The 12,791-nt window shown below is 48.7% G+C and overlaps 1 protein-coding gene across 15 annotated transcripts in view; it reads left to right on the forward strand.

Annotated features, from left to right (window-relative positions):
• Positions 1–1,948: 1,948 nt before the first annotated feature.
• Positions 1,949–12,791, forward strand: part of ODF2 (outer dense fiber of sperm tails 2) — a 30,841-nt gene continuing 19,998 nt past the window's right edge. For 2 of the 15 annotated variants that reach the window (XM_033858749.2, XM_033858751.1), the window contains exons 1-4: positions 1,949–2,132; positions 4,782–4,872; positions 5,722–5,838; positions 6,115–6,240. In XM_033858749.2, the coding sequence (XP_033714640.1) occupies positions 1,969–2,132; positions 4,782–4,872; positions 5,722–5,838; positions 6,115–6,240 (498 nt within the window). In that variant the 5' untranslated portion in view covers positions 1,949–1,968. Of the gene's footprint in view, positions 2,133–2,326; positions 2,454–2,991; positions 3,010–3,266; positions 3,407–4,781; positions 4,873–5,684; positions 5,839–6,114; positions 6,241–12,791 lie in introns of those variants that run through there. The other 13 variants (XM_033858754.2, XM_073806672.1, XM_073806673.1 and 10 more) reach the window with 13 other exon arrangements.

Genomic DNA, 12,791 nt, shown 5'->3' on the forward strand with positions numbered 1-12,791 from the left:
GTGTGTATGTGTGTGTGTGTTGAGGGTGGTGACCTCTCAGTCCTGTCCATTCTCAGATTCTCCATCACAAAAGCCCCGAAGAACTGCACTGGCAGAGAAAAACCCTCCTCAGATGGTGGGTAGGGGACAGAACCACAGAGGCAAAATCCTTCAGTGGGTGGGGAGGGGAAAGCTTTAATCATTTCATCTGGTCACGTCAGAGGGGTTGGCTGTGTACTCCTTGAAGACCGAGTGGGATGTGTTGGTTTGGTGTCCCTCACCCTGGGCTTAGCACACAGTAGGGACTTCATAAATGTTGGTTCATTGAATGTGGGAGCACTGAGAAATGATCAACAACTCTGTGTTGGGGCTGGCAAGAGATGTTTTACAGAGATGTTTGACCTAGGCCTGGAAACAAGAAGGTTATCTTGGGCAGCAAAAATGACATCACTTCTTCTGAAGGTGGGGGGACAAGGTGGGGGAAGGTGGGAGAAGGTGGAGAGAATTCCACTGGATGAATTTATGTTTCTCTATGAAAAAGGAGAGTTGTCATATGGGATGGGGAAGAGGCAAAGATTTGGAAAAGCCAACGTGGCGGGCTTCCCTGGTGGCGCAGTGGTTCAGAATCCGCCTGCCAATGCAGGGGACACGGGTTTGAGCCCTGGTCCGGGAAGATCCCACATGCCGCGGAGCAACTAAGCCCGTGTGCCACAACTACTGAGCCTGCGCTCTACAACCCACGAGCCACAACTACTGAAGCCTTTGCGCCTCGAGCCCGTGCTCCGCAACAAGAGAAGTCACTGCAATGAGAAGCCCGCGCACCACAACGAAGAGCAGCCCCCCACTCACCGCAACTAGAGAAAGCCCGCGCACAGCAACAAAGACCCAACTCAGCCAAAAATACATAAATAAATAGACAGATAAATAAAAAGCCAACGTGGGGAGGAGGAGGGGGTCCAGGGATAAATTAAACCATTGCTGGGCAGTGGTGAGGGCTCAGCTGAGGGTGGAGGAAATGATTTGTGCATTTGATCTTTGCAGAGACTCTGGTGGTTGGATTACAATAAGGATTGGGGATCCATCATTTCTTCAACAGGGAGAAAATGAACGGGGCAAGGGAGTGGAGGGCTCCCTAACACTGAGGAATGAACGCCATAAGCATTAGACAGTAGGCGGGAAGGCAAAAGAATGCGTTCTGTTTGGAGAGGGGGGAGCTGGAACTTAAGATTTCAGGTGGACCAGTTGTGTGACCCTGGGAGTACATGGCTGAGGTGGAGAGAAGGTCATGGAGATGAGGATGTCAAGGAACTGAGGCCAGGATGGCCCTGAGGATGTTAAAGTCTCCCAGAATCCAGGGCGGCTGCGTGAGCCACGTGACAGCCCCCCATAATTGGCTGACAGTGAAGCATAGTTGAGAAGATGGAGACTCAGCGAGAACTTCAACGGAGTAGGTGTGTACACACAGCAGCATACAGTGTGCAGGAGGGCACTGAGGAGCAAGAGGAACGCGGACCCTTCCTCCACCCTGGACAAAGACAGGCGATGTGGGAGGGGGAGAGAGTCTGGGTGGTGTGCAGAAGCGGGCTCCATCTCTGCACCAACAGGGGAGGAGAGACAGGGCTGTATTTCCAGAAGCAGCGCCCAGCTCCGGACAGTAACATGTTTCCTGACCCCTGAGCCCAGTGGCCTAATATGAATCAGAGGGAGTAGGCTAGAAGTTGGGCGCTCTTCTGAGTTTCGGGAACCGATGAGGGCTGAAGGCAGGGTAAAAATGGCGGAGGGGGGAAAGCTCGTCTTGACCGGTGAGGCAAGCCCGGTCGACGCAAGCCGGGGCCAGGCCCGTCAGTGGCGTCGCGCGTCTCCCTGGCGACGCTACGCGTGGCCCGGAAGGGGGTGGAGCTTCTGGTGGGGCGGGGCATCTCTGTGACGCCAGGGGCTGGGCCTAAATGGCGACACCCAAGAGGCTCCCGGGGGGGTTTGAACTGGCCAATGGGCGACCTGCCGATCGCTTGTCGGAAAAGGAGGAGAAAGCGGGGAGGAGTCGCTGCCAGAGCTGGATTGAATCCGCCGCGGCGTCTCCATGGCAAGACCCTGGCCTCTGACTTCAACGACTTCATAAGGAGGCGTTTCTGGGCGCAGCCGTGTCGCTTCTGGTGAGAGGCCGCCGGCAGGCGGGAGCCAGGGCGCTCCGGGGCGTTCCGCGGCCGCCGCCGGGCCTGGTCCCCACGGGCGGGGTGGCCCCCGCCGAGGTCGCCGGGTCCCGCTGCCCCCCCGGGCCGCCCCCGCCGGCACCCTCCGGCGCGCTCGTCCAGTTCCCGTCAGAATCTCGCCCCCCGCCCCGCCCACCGGCGCGGGCCTTCTCCTCCTCCCGCTAACGGGCGGGCCTTTCCTCACCTGGCCACCGGCAGGGTTCTGCTCCCTCCAGGCTTCGGCCTTCTCTCTATGGGCAGAAACTGGTCCCCTCCTGCCCGCTGGTGGGTGGTCGTCCCTTCTTTCCGCCGACAGAGACTGGCCCCGCGCCCTCTTGCCCGCCGGTGGGCGTCGCCCCGTCCGCCTCGCCCTCCCTGAGGGCCTCGGCCCGGCAGTTATTTGACGGCTTCTCGTAGGCAGCGCAGTCCCCGGGGACCGCCTCCGGGGCGCCCTACCCCGTTGGGTGGGTTCACCTGTCCAGCGGGCCTCCCGGTTCTCCCGCCGCGCTCCCTGCACGACCCGACGTCGAACCCGCTCTAACTCGGATACTAAATCTCAGCGGCCGCTGCTTCGCCCTGGAGGATTTTCCCTCTGCCGTCGGGGCACCCACTCGCTGCTTAGCGCCCCTTTCCCCCTGCAGCCTCCGCTCCTTCCTCCTTCAAATACTATTGGTCTTCTCGGGTGTCTATTTTGCCGGGAACGCCCTTCTCCTAGGAGACAGTTGCCCTGGCTCCGCCCCGACTATCCCTCCCGCTCCCTACGCCGGTTCCGGCCCTTTGGGGCCCACTTGGAGCCTAGCGGTTCTCTCCTGCCCTCTTCGCACGCGAGCCAGCATCTCAGGTTTTCCCCCTGGTGGCCACCCACCTTCCCTCCCGCGTGGGGCCTGGGTGTGGTGGTCCTTTACTTCGAAGTTCCGCCCCCTGGCCCTCCCTGGGGAGGGGAGCTCTCACCGCCCCGCCCACCGGGTCGCTCAGCCTCTCCTATCTCCCCCCACTTTGGCAGGACAGTCAGTTGCTGTGCGACTTGGACAGCAGAGGAGCACCTCCCAAGTTTTCATCCAACTGTCACCCCCAAAGCTTACACTCTCCTCCCCTCAGGACGTTTGATGCCCGGCCCCTGAGATTCTCACTGACACGCCCCTCTGGGTCCCCCTGAGCAGAGCCTGCTGACCCAATTGCCCACCTTTGCGGCTTTGATGCCTAACCATGTCTGCGTCATCCTCAGGCGGCTCCCCCAGGTACTGCCATTGTGGGGGGCGCCTCCGCCATAGGGCAGGGAAAAGCGGGCAGGGGCTCCCAGGCCAGGCTCACTGGATGATTCTCTTTTCAGCTCTCTGTTCTGTGTACTGAAAGCCTGGACCAAAACATTTAAAAATAATTTTTAAGAGGAAAGAGGAAAATGCACGCATGTAATCCCAGTTCTGCCTCCCTCTGGCCCGCCCGCCCTCAGGTGCCCCAGTTCCTGGTAGCAAATAGGATCACCATCGTTGTCATTGGAGTACTAGGTTCAGATCCTTTTTGAAAGGAGGTTAGGTGTAAATAAATAACAACCACGTAAGAGGTGGACGCGGCAGTTAGTCAGATGTTGGTGGAATCCAGGTAGTTTGATGGAAAACCCGCTGAGGGTGAGAGCTTTCCCAAATCTATTGGCTTCAAGTAAACAGAAATGTTCTAAGTGAGGAGGGAAAAAAAAAACCCATCTGCACAGATTTGGTATTCCTTGGCTAAATGATTAGTAGGACTCAAAAAATTTTTTTCTTTTATATCAAGGTGTGATATACATACAGCAAAATGTATGCTAAAGTGCTAAAGAATTTTTATGTTGCATTATTTTTTCCAAAATAATGGAGGGCGAGGGCAAGGTCATATTTTGGGGGCTGTCATCAGGCAGTGGGATGGATCAAATGTACTTTCCAAGTCCCTTCCCGTCCTGGAATTCTTGGATTGACTGCTGCCAGATTTTGGAGATTAAACTTTTGCTTTATTTGCAGATTTGGTGATGGGGCTGTTTATGTATAAGATGAATTACACGTGGTATTAAAAAAAAATCCGTAAGAGCAACAATAACCCTGCCTCTTAGGGGCTTAACGGGTAGCAAATGGAATATTTTGGGAAATGGTCATTTTTCATCCTCTTATTTGAATATTTGACTATTAATTTTATGAAACTGAGTCACAGAGACCTTGTTCCTGAGCTTATGCCTCTGTCTTTTCATGGCAGTCATTCACTGAGCATTGTTCCAGCCAGTGTCCTGGGCACTTTCGCCCTTGGCCAGACTAATATGTTGGCTGTTGCCCACATGCTGCCTGCTTTTTTTGTCTCCTGACAGACAGGATGACAGCTGGGCTTTTCAGTAAAAGGTCACAATACGTGTGATGCGATGGCAGGTTAAAAGGCCAGCCCTGCGAATGCCCATCACCCCCTGCTTCCATCCCCCTGCCAGGCACACCATGAGAGCTTGGTGCTTGTGTACAGGGAGCCAAATGATTCCACACTGGTTCTCCTAGCCGTGGACTTGTTAGACACCATATGTAGTATATAACTTCGGGAGATCTAAGAAATAGAAGAACTCTAGTTTTCTGCTTATAATCTGCTTCTTATGCCTGGGTACAGGTTTCCATCGTGTGAGAAGAACAGAGTAACAAGTCTCAAGCAGAAAAAGGTCTTGAGGACACCTTGTGGCTCACCCAGTGTGACTGTGACGGTAGGTGACATGCGCGCAGAGCAGCCCCGTGGTCTGTGGCCCCGCCAGAAGAAACGCTTCTGCTGGTAGCCCGGTGGCCAGGTGCTCTGTCAGGTGCCTTCATGCATAGCCTGCTGATTGATTGGATTTGGTTTTGCCGGTGGCAAGGCTGCCGGGTGTGAGGAGGTTGTGTTAGCCTAATCCTTCCAGACAAACTTCAAAAATCTGAAAACAGAATTTCCAAAAAAAAAAGGAAAAAAGAAAAAAGTAAAAAAAAAAAGAATGGGGATTGACAGGAGCTGGTGGTAGGCGAGGGGTATGTGTTCAGCCCTGCTTAAGTGGCCTTTAGAATCCATACAACCTTCTCATCTCGGCATTTCCTCCAGCTTTCTGTCTTCACCGTCTTTTAGCTACCTGCTGCTTGAAGTATTTTGCACCGTAACCGTTCTGTGCGTGCTAATCCGCATGCCCCATTCAGATTCCGGTGTAGGAGGACTCACCTGCTTTCCATCTGTGCTGCGCTGAATCTCAGGAGGAGCTGTGCATTCCAGCAGGCTCGGAAAGAGATGCAGCTCTGAGGACCCCGGGGCCTGGGTTTGGGCTCTTTTGTAGAACTTGTGGGTCTCACAGACCCTTCTCTTGAACGGACCTGCATCTCCCCGGTGGTCTTCAGCTGGGATCTCTGCAGGAGCCTGCTGAATGGCACGCCCGCCTTGCTTCCTGCCCGCATGCCAGTAGTGCTGGTTGCTGTCCTGCTCGCTTGGTGGCTAGGCTTTCAGTGGCCCCCAGAGGCTGTGAGCTCGGTTTTTCACGCCCAGTTTACTCATCCACAGATCAACCTTTTTTGTGTTGTCCTCCCCCACCTGCCAGAAGCGAACCATGAAGGACCGCTCTTCAACTCCCCCCTTACATGTTCACGTGGATGAGAACACCCCTGTCCATGTCCACATAAAAAAACTCCCGAAAGCATCAGCGACCAACAGCCAGGTAGGAGCATGCCAGGGGGGCAAGGCCAAGGCTGTGGAGCAAGGCGACACCTCCCAGCTGGGCCTCCTCACACTTCTAACTCCAGAGATTTGAGAGACAGACACATTCGCTTTCAGAGCTCAGTTGCCTGGTTGGAAGGTAGGACGGTCACCTGGAAGTGGCAGCAGTAGCCTTAGTCAGAAGCGGCTCCCCAGCAGAGTTGGAAGCAGATGCCACCAGAGTGATGCCACGGCCAGCTGCGTGGGGAAGTGACCCTGGGTTTGTCCCTTTCCACAGAAATCACATAAGCGCGGAATGAAAGGGGACACCGTGAATGTGCGGCGGAGTGTCCGGGTGAAAACCAAGGTACCTTGGATGCCCCCTGGAAAATCATCCACCCGGCATGTGGGATGCAAGTGGGAGGTAGGCTCATTCTCGTTCAGGCTTTTCTTCTCCAATTGGTCAGGTTCTAGCAGGCCTCATACTCTGTATGGTTCAGGGTCGGCGGGAGCTCTCAGAGACATCCCAGTAGGTCCCGCTTACTAAGCGCCTTGCTAAACCCTGAAAGTGTGGGAATCTTCTTGAGTCCTGCCAACACTGCAATGCGGTAGGTCCCGCTCTCCTAAGGTGCAGATGAGGAAACCAAGGCTCAGAGAGGTGAAGTCTCACAGAGAGAGTAGCAGAGGTGGAGTTAGGACTCAGGGGTGTCTCATTCTAGAGGCGGTACTCGTAGGCTCTCTGATTTGTATGTGAGGAGCTACATGTCTTGCCCCACGTAACTTTGCTAGTGCCAAAGCATAATTTTAAAATATATACCAGAACGTACATATCCAAGAAAGCATCTTCACTTTTACGGTCACCCCCATAAGAGACCGTGCACGTATTGCATAGATGTCATCAAAACCACTGGAATAATCTCCTGAGGAATAACTGCCTTCCGTGTGAGTTGCCAAGGTTCCAAGAGAACTGTTGTCTTTTTTTAGCCACACCTCAAAACGTTTTGCTTGTCCATCTATCCATCCGTGCAGTCATTCATGCATTTCTTGCGACACTGCTGCACACTGGGGTTACAGCTGCAAACTGGCAGCTGTGCCTTCCTTACGCTTACGTTCTAGTCAATAGCAGTGAAGAAACTCATTGACAAGACAAGGCCTGTGACTGTGTTTTAGACAAAGATCTTATTATTGAGACAAGTAAAGGGCTTGAGACTACAGTTGGCCCTCTGTATCCACGGGTTCCACATCTGTAGATTCAACCAACCACAGATTTAAGAAAAAAAAAAAAAATCCATAAAGTTCCAAAAAGCAAAACTTGAATTTGCTGTGTGCCAGCAACTACTGACAAAGCATTTACATTGAATTAGGTATTATAAATAATCTAGAGCTAATTTAAAGTATACAGGAGGAGGTGCCTAGGTTATGTGCAAATATTACTCCATTTTATACAAGGGACTTGAGCATCCTTTGATTTTGATATCCATGAGGGTCCTGGAACCAATCCCTGTGGAGACCAAGGGATGACTATACCTTAAGATGATGATGCCTGATATATATATATATATATATACACATATATATATATATGTATATATACATATACATATATATATATATATATGTGTGTATATATATATGTATTTTTTTTTGTGGTACGCGGGCCTCTCACTGCTGTGGCCTCTCCCGTTGTGCAGCACAGGCTCCGGACGCGCAGGCCCAGCGGCCATGGCTCACGGGCCCAGCCGCTCCGTGGCATGTGGGATCTTCCCGGACCGGGGCACGAACCCGTGTCCCCTGCATCGGCAGGCGGACTCTCAACAACTGCGCCACCAGGGAAGCCCCTGATCTATTTTGAAAGATTATCTTTCTGAGAACTTATTACTTTTAAAATTAGAAATAATAGTAATTACTCTGAAGTTTAGAGTCATACTTCACTCTCTTGACTCCCTGATTTACCATGTTATCCCTAAGAGACAAAGAGAGTTTGGTATTCTAGGGAATAAATGAAAAGTGTTCTGACATATCTCTCTATATAAAGTGCAAGGAAGACTGGAATTAAAATGCTTTTTAGATTTTTTTTACTATGTGTACCTCACTAATAATCAGTGAAATGTAAATTAGAAACAACTACATTTTAGATAAAACAAGCTATCATTTTTATTGAATGGAAAAAAGTTGAAAAGATTATGAATATCTTGTGTTGACAAGCATATGGGAGGTATCAACGAATCTTTTTTAGATGGTTTTTTGTTTGTGTTTTTTTTTTTTGGCCGCGCAGCATGGCATGTGGGATCTTAATTCCCCAACCAGGGATCGAACCTGTGCCCCCTGCAGTGGAAGTGCGGAGTCTTAACCACTGGACCACCAGGGAAGTCCCTGGACAGTTTTTTTTTTGTTGTTGTTGTTGTTTAATATATATTTTTTAAATTTATTTGTTTTATTTATTTGTTTTTGGTTGTATTGGATCTTTGTTGCGGTACACGGGCTTCTCATTGCAGTGGCTTCTCTTGTTGCAGATCATGGGCTGTAGGCACACAGGCTTCAGTAGTTGTGGTGCACGGGTTTCAGTAGTTGTGGCTCGCGGGCTCTAGAGCACAGGCTCAGTAGTCGTGGCACACAGGCTTCGTTGCTCCGCGGCATGTGGGATCTTCCTGGACCAGGGCTTGAACCCGTGTGCCCTGCATTGGCAGGCGGATTCTTAACCACTGCGCCACCAGGGAAGTCCCCCTGGACAGTTTTGAGTGGATTGTGAAACCGATTCAGCCGTTCTGCAGGCAGTTTGGCAGCATCCATCCAAACATGGATTCTATAGTTCTACACTTGGGAATTGATGCTAAAAGTCACAGAAGAGTACAGGGATCTGTGTGTGTATCAGGATGTTTACTAAAGCATTGTTTGCAATAGAGAAAAATTAGAAGCAACCTAAATGTCTGTCAGGAGGGTATTGGTTAAATTATGATGCATCCATACAATGGAATGCCATGCAACCACTAGAAGATTGAGGTAGATATTTCTACATGATAATGAAGCACCAAGTGGCACAGCACGGAGAGTTTGGCCCTATTTGTGCAGAAAAGTGCATCTGTGTGTCCATGTGTGTATGGATATGTTTATATGTGCAAACCTGTTTTGGGGAGGAAATATAAGAAGTGGTAAGCAGTGATTACCTCTGGGGTGGGAGGCTTTAATGCTTTATCTTTTCATGGTTTGCTTGAATTTCTTTATAACAAACATACTATATTTTATTTAAAATGCTTTTTTCTTTTCTTTTTTTTTAATGAAGAGACTTAGTAGTTCTCAAATTATATATCAAAGTCATGCCACTGTGGAAATGGACTTCCTGTTGACATGGGTTCTAGGACTATGGTCCCCCCTGGAAAGCTCAGTGCCCCTTCCAGTCCTGGGGCCACAGAATTCTAGAAACGGAGGGGCCCAGAGATGTGACTTACCATCTCTCAAGCAGTAGCTGTCTTTCATGCTGTTCTCTTGGTTCAGCCCCTTTCCATTTTTCAGTGGCCTTCCATGTTCCTGGGAGGCCCCAGCCTGCCCTTACCATTATGGACAAGAGAGAAAAGACCACAGGAGGAAGAGTTTGTGGTGGAGCTGGACATGGACCCCGGAAGCTGCTATGTGCTTGTGGGGATTCATGTTTCTTTTCTTTCTTTTTAAATTAATTAATTAACTAATTTTTGGCTGTGTTGGGTCTTCGTTGCTAAACGTGGGCTTTCTCTAGTTGTGGCGAGCGGGGGCTACTCTTCGTTGTGGTGCATGGGCTTCTCATTGCGGTGACTTCTCTTGTTGCGGAGCACGGGCTCTAGGCACATGGGCTCAGTAGTTGTGGCTCGCGGGCTCTAGAGCGCAGGCTCAGTAGTTGTGGCGCACGGGCTTAGTTGCTCTGCGGCATGTGGGATCTTCCTGGAGCAGAGCTCGAACCCGTGTCCCCTGCATTGGCAGGCGGATTCTTAACCACTGCGCCACCAGGAAAGTCCCCGTGTTTCATTTTTAAAACCCCTCCTGGTACACAAGATAAGATCTTTGGGAGAAAGCAGGTCTGGGTTTTTTCTCTACCCTATTACTAATTAAGTCATCTATTTTTATGACAGAAAGCTGAAAATATAGAAAACTAGACAATCACTGTAATTCTACTACTCTAATCTGGCTGCTATTAAGTTTTAAAACCTTTTCATTGGAAAGTGCAGGATAGTACATGCATCAGAAGCGTGTTGATGAATTTTTACAAAGACCCAGCTCAAGAAACAACATCACCAGTCCTGTTCTTGTCACTGCCACCCTAAAACTATTAATATTTCGGTACATTTATTATCACTTTTTCCCATGCGGAGTTTTTTTTTCAAATTGTAATCATACTGTCTATACATTTTCCTATTGTCTTTCTTTTATATATTAAAATAACTCTTTTTCTTATAAAAGCAATGCACAGTCATTGTTGAAAATTAGAAAAAATTAGAAAATCTAAATCAGCATAAGGAAGAAAGTAAAAACCACCTGTAATTCCGCCACCCTGAGAAGAGACCCATGTAACTTCTAGGTGCAAGACTTCTGGATCTTTTCTTGTGAATAGACGTGTTCTTTTGATTTTTGTAACAATGGGATTATATTTTACTTATTGTTGTAATGTTCTTTTTTCCACCTATTTTGACTATATTTATATCGCACATTATTTTTTTAAGGCATTATTCCATTGTGTGTACATTTGTGTACTGTTAAGTATTTAACCAATACTATCTTGCTGTACATTTATCTATACCCTAGCCTTGAATTTAAATATTAATTCACATTCTTAGATATTCTTGATAAATTCCTCAAAAATAGAATTGGTGGGACAAAGGGCACATACATTTTTTAAATTGCACCCTATGAGTCCTACTTGTTTGACATAACAGTTTACACCCATATAAAACACTTCCTTTGGGAGGGGGAAGGGTAAGCTGGGATGAAGTGAGAGAGTGGCGTGGACTTATATATACTACTGAATGTAAAATAGATAGCTAGTGGGAAGCAGCCGCATAGCACAGGGAGATCAGCTCAGTGCTTTATGACCACCTAGAGGGGTGGGATGGGGAGGGTGGGAGGGAGACGCAAGAGGGAGGAGATATGTACATGTATAGCTGATTCACTTTGTTATAAAGCAGAAACTAACACACCATGGTAAAGCAGTTATACTGCAATAAAGATTTTTAAAAAATTAAAAAAATAAAACACTTCCTTTTATTCCTGATAGCCATCATCTTTCCCTGGAAATTAGCACAGAAGTTTAGCCACCTCAGCTTACGAGAAGGAAAAAACGGTGCAAACAATGAGAAATAGCAATTACTTAATACAATGGAATAAATGTATAGAATGAGAGAATCAAATTCAATATATCAAAATCCCATGGAGGGACTTACCTGGTGGTGCAGTGGATAAGACTCTGCACTGTCAATGCAGGGGGGCTCGGTTCGATCCCTGGTCAGGGAACTAGATGCCACATGCATGCCACAACTAAGAGTTCACATGCCACAACTCAGGAGCCTGTGAGCTGCAACTCAGGAGCCTGCCTGCCACAACTAAGGAGCCCGCCTGCTGCACCTAAGACCCGGTGCAACCAAATAAATAAGTTAATTAATTAAAAGACAGTTAAAAAAACAACAACAAAAAAAAACATGGAAACACTTGCCCCCAGATTAGAATATCTTTTTGAAGTCTTGAAAGTATTATACAGCTTTGCATAAACTTCTCTGAGGGGGACATGCATTTTAAAAATTATTTTTTTAAGCTGATGTATTTAGGTAAATATTTTCTAGAAATACCATTTTAACCCTAAATAATTCAGTATGCATTTCTAATAACATTTTCTCCATAACCAAAATAACAGTGATTAGTCCTAAAAACTTCACTTCATTTTTTTTTAAACTTAATTTCTTAATCATATAACATCTGGTTAATATTTAAATTTCTCCACTTGTCCTTAAAATACCTGTTATAGAAGATTTGTTTGCCTTTGCAACTATCCACAATATTCAATGTATTCATACAATATCCAATGTATTCATATTCATTTAAAAGACTTTTGACATATTTCATGTCTACCCTAGGTGTATGAAAATATTTACTGCCCCCAACTTTTGCCAACTTTGGGAATCACAGTTTTTGCCAATTTGTTATATCCTTCATTTTAAACTTGACACTGGGGATGTCCCTGGTGGTGCAGTGGTTAAGAATCGACCTGCCAATTCAGGGAACACGGGTTTGAGCCCCGGTCTGGGAAGATCCAACATGCTGCGGAGCAACTAAGCCCGTGCGCCACAACTACTGAGCCTGCTCTCTAGAGCTTGCGAGCCACAGCTACTGAGCCCGTGTGCCGCAATTGCTGAAGCCCACGCGCCTAGAACCCGTGCTCCACAACAAGAGAAGCCACCGCAATGAGAAGCCCGCGCACCGCAATGAAGAGTAGCCACTGCTCTTCGTTGCGGTGCGCGGGCTTCTCATTGCGGTGGCTTCTCTTGTTGCGGACCACGGGCTGTAGGCGTGCGGGCTTCAGTAGTTGTGTAACACACGCTTTTTATTTCTATGTTAGAAGAGCTTCAGAAACAACATTTAAACAAGGGTAGGGGGCTTCCCTGGTGACGCAGTGGTTGAGGGTCCGCCCGATGCAGGGGACACGGGTTTGTGCCCCGGTCCGGGAGGATCCCACATGCTGCGGAGCGGCTGGGCCCGTGAGCCGTGGCCACTGAGCCTGCGCATCCGGAGCCTGTGCTCCGTGGCAGGAGAGGCCACAGCAGTGAAAGGCCCGCGTATCGCAAAAAAAAAAAAAGACAAAAAAAAAAACAAACAAGGGTAGATAATGAGGCAGTGTTCCACCAAGAAGGTCGGTGTGCCCTTCCCCTTGGGGTCTCTGTGGTTTTGCCCTGTAGCAGTTTTAGCTCTTCCTGCTCAGCGGACAGCCAGGGATGGTGGGACCAATGGTTGCAGTTCTGC

This window comes from Tursiops truncatus, chromosome 6, assembly GCF_011762595.2.
Source record: "Tursiops truncatus isolate mTurTru1 chromosome 6, mTurTru1.mat.Y, whole genome shotgun sequence".
Lineage (NCBI taxonomy): Eukaryota > Metazoa > Chordata > Mammalia > Artiodactyla > Delphinidae > Tursiops > Tursiops truncatus.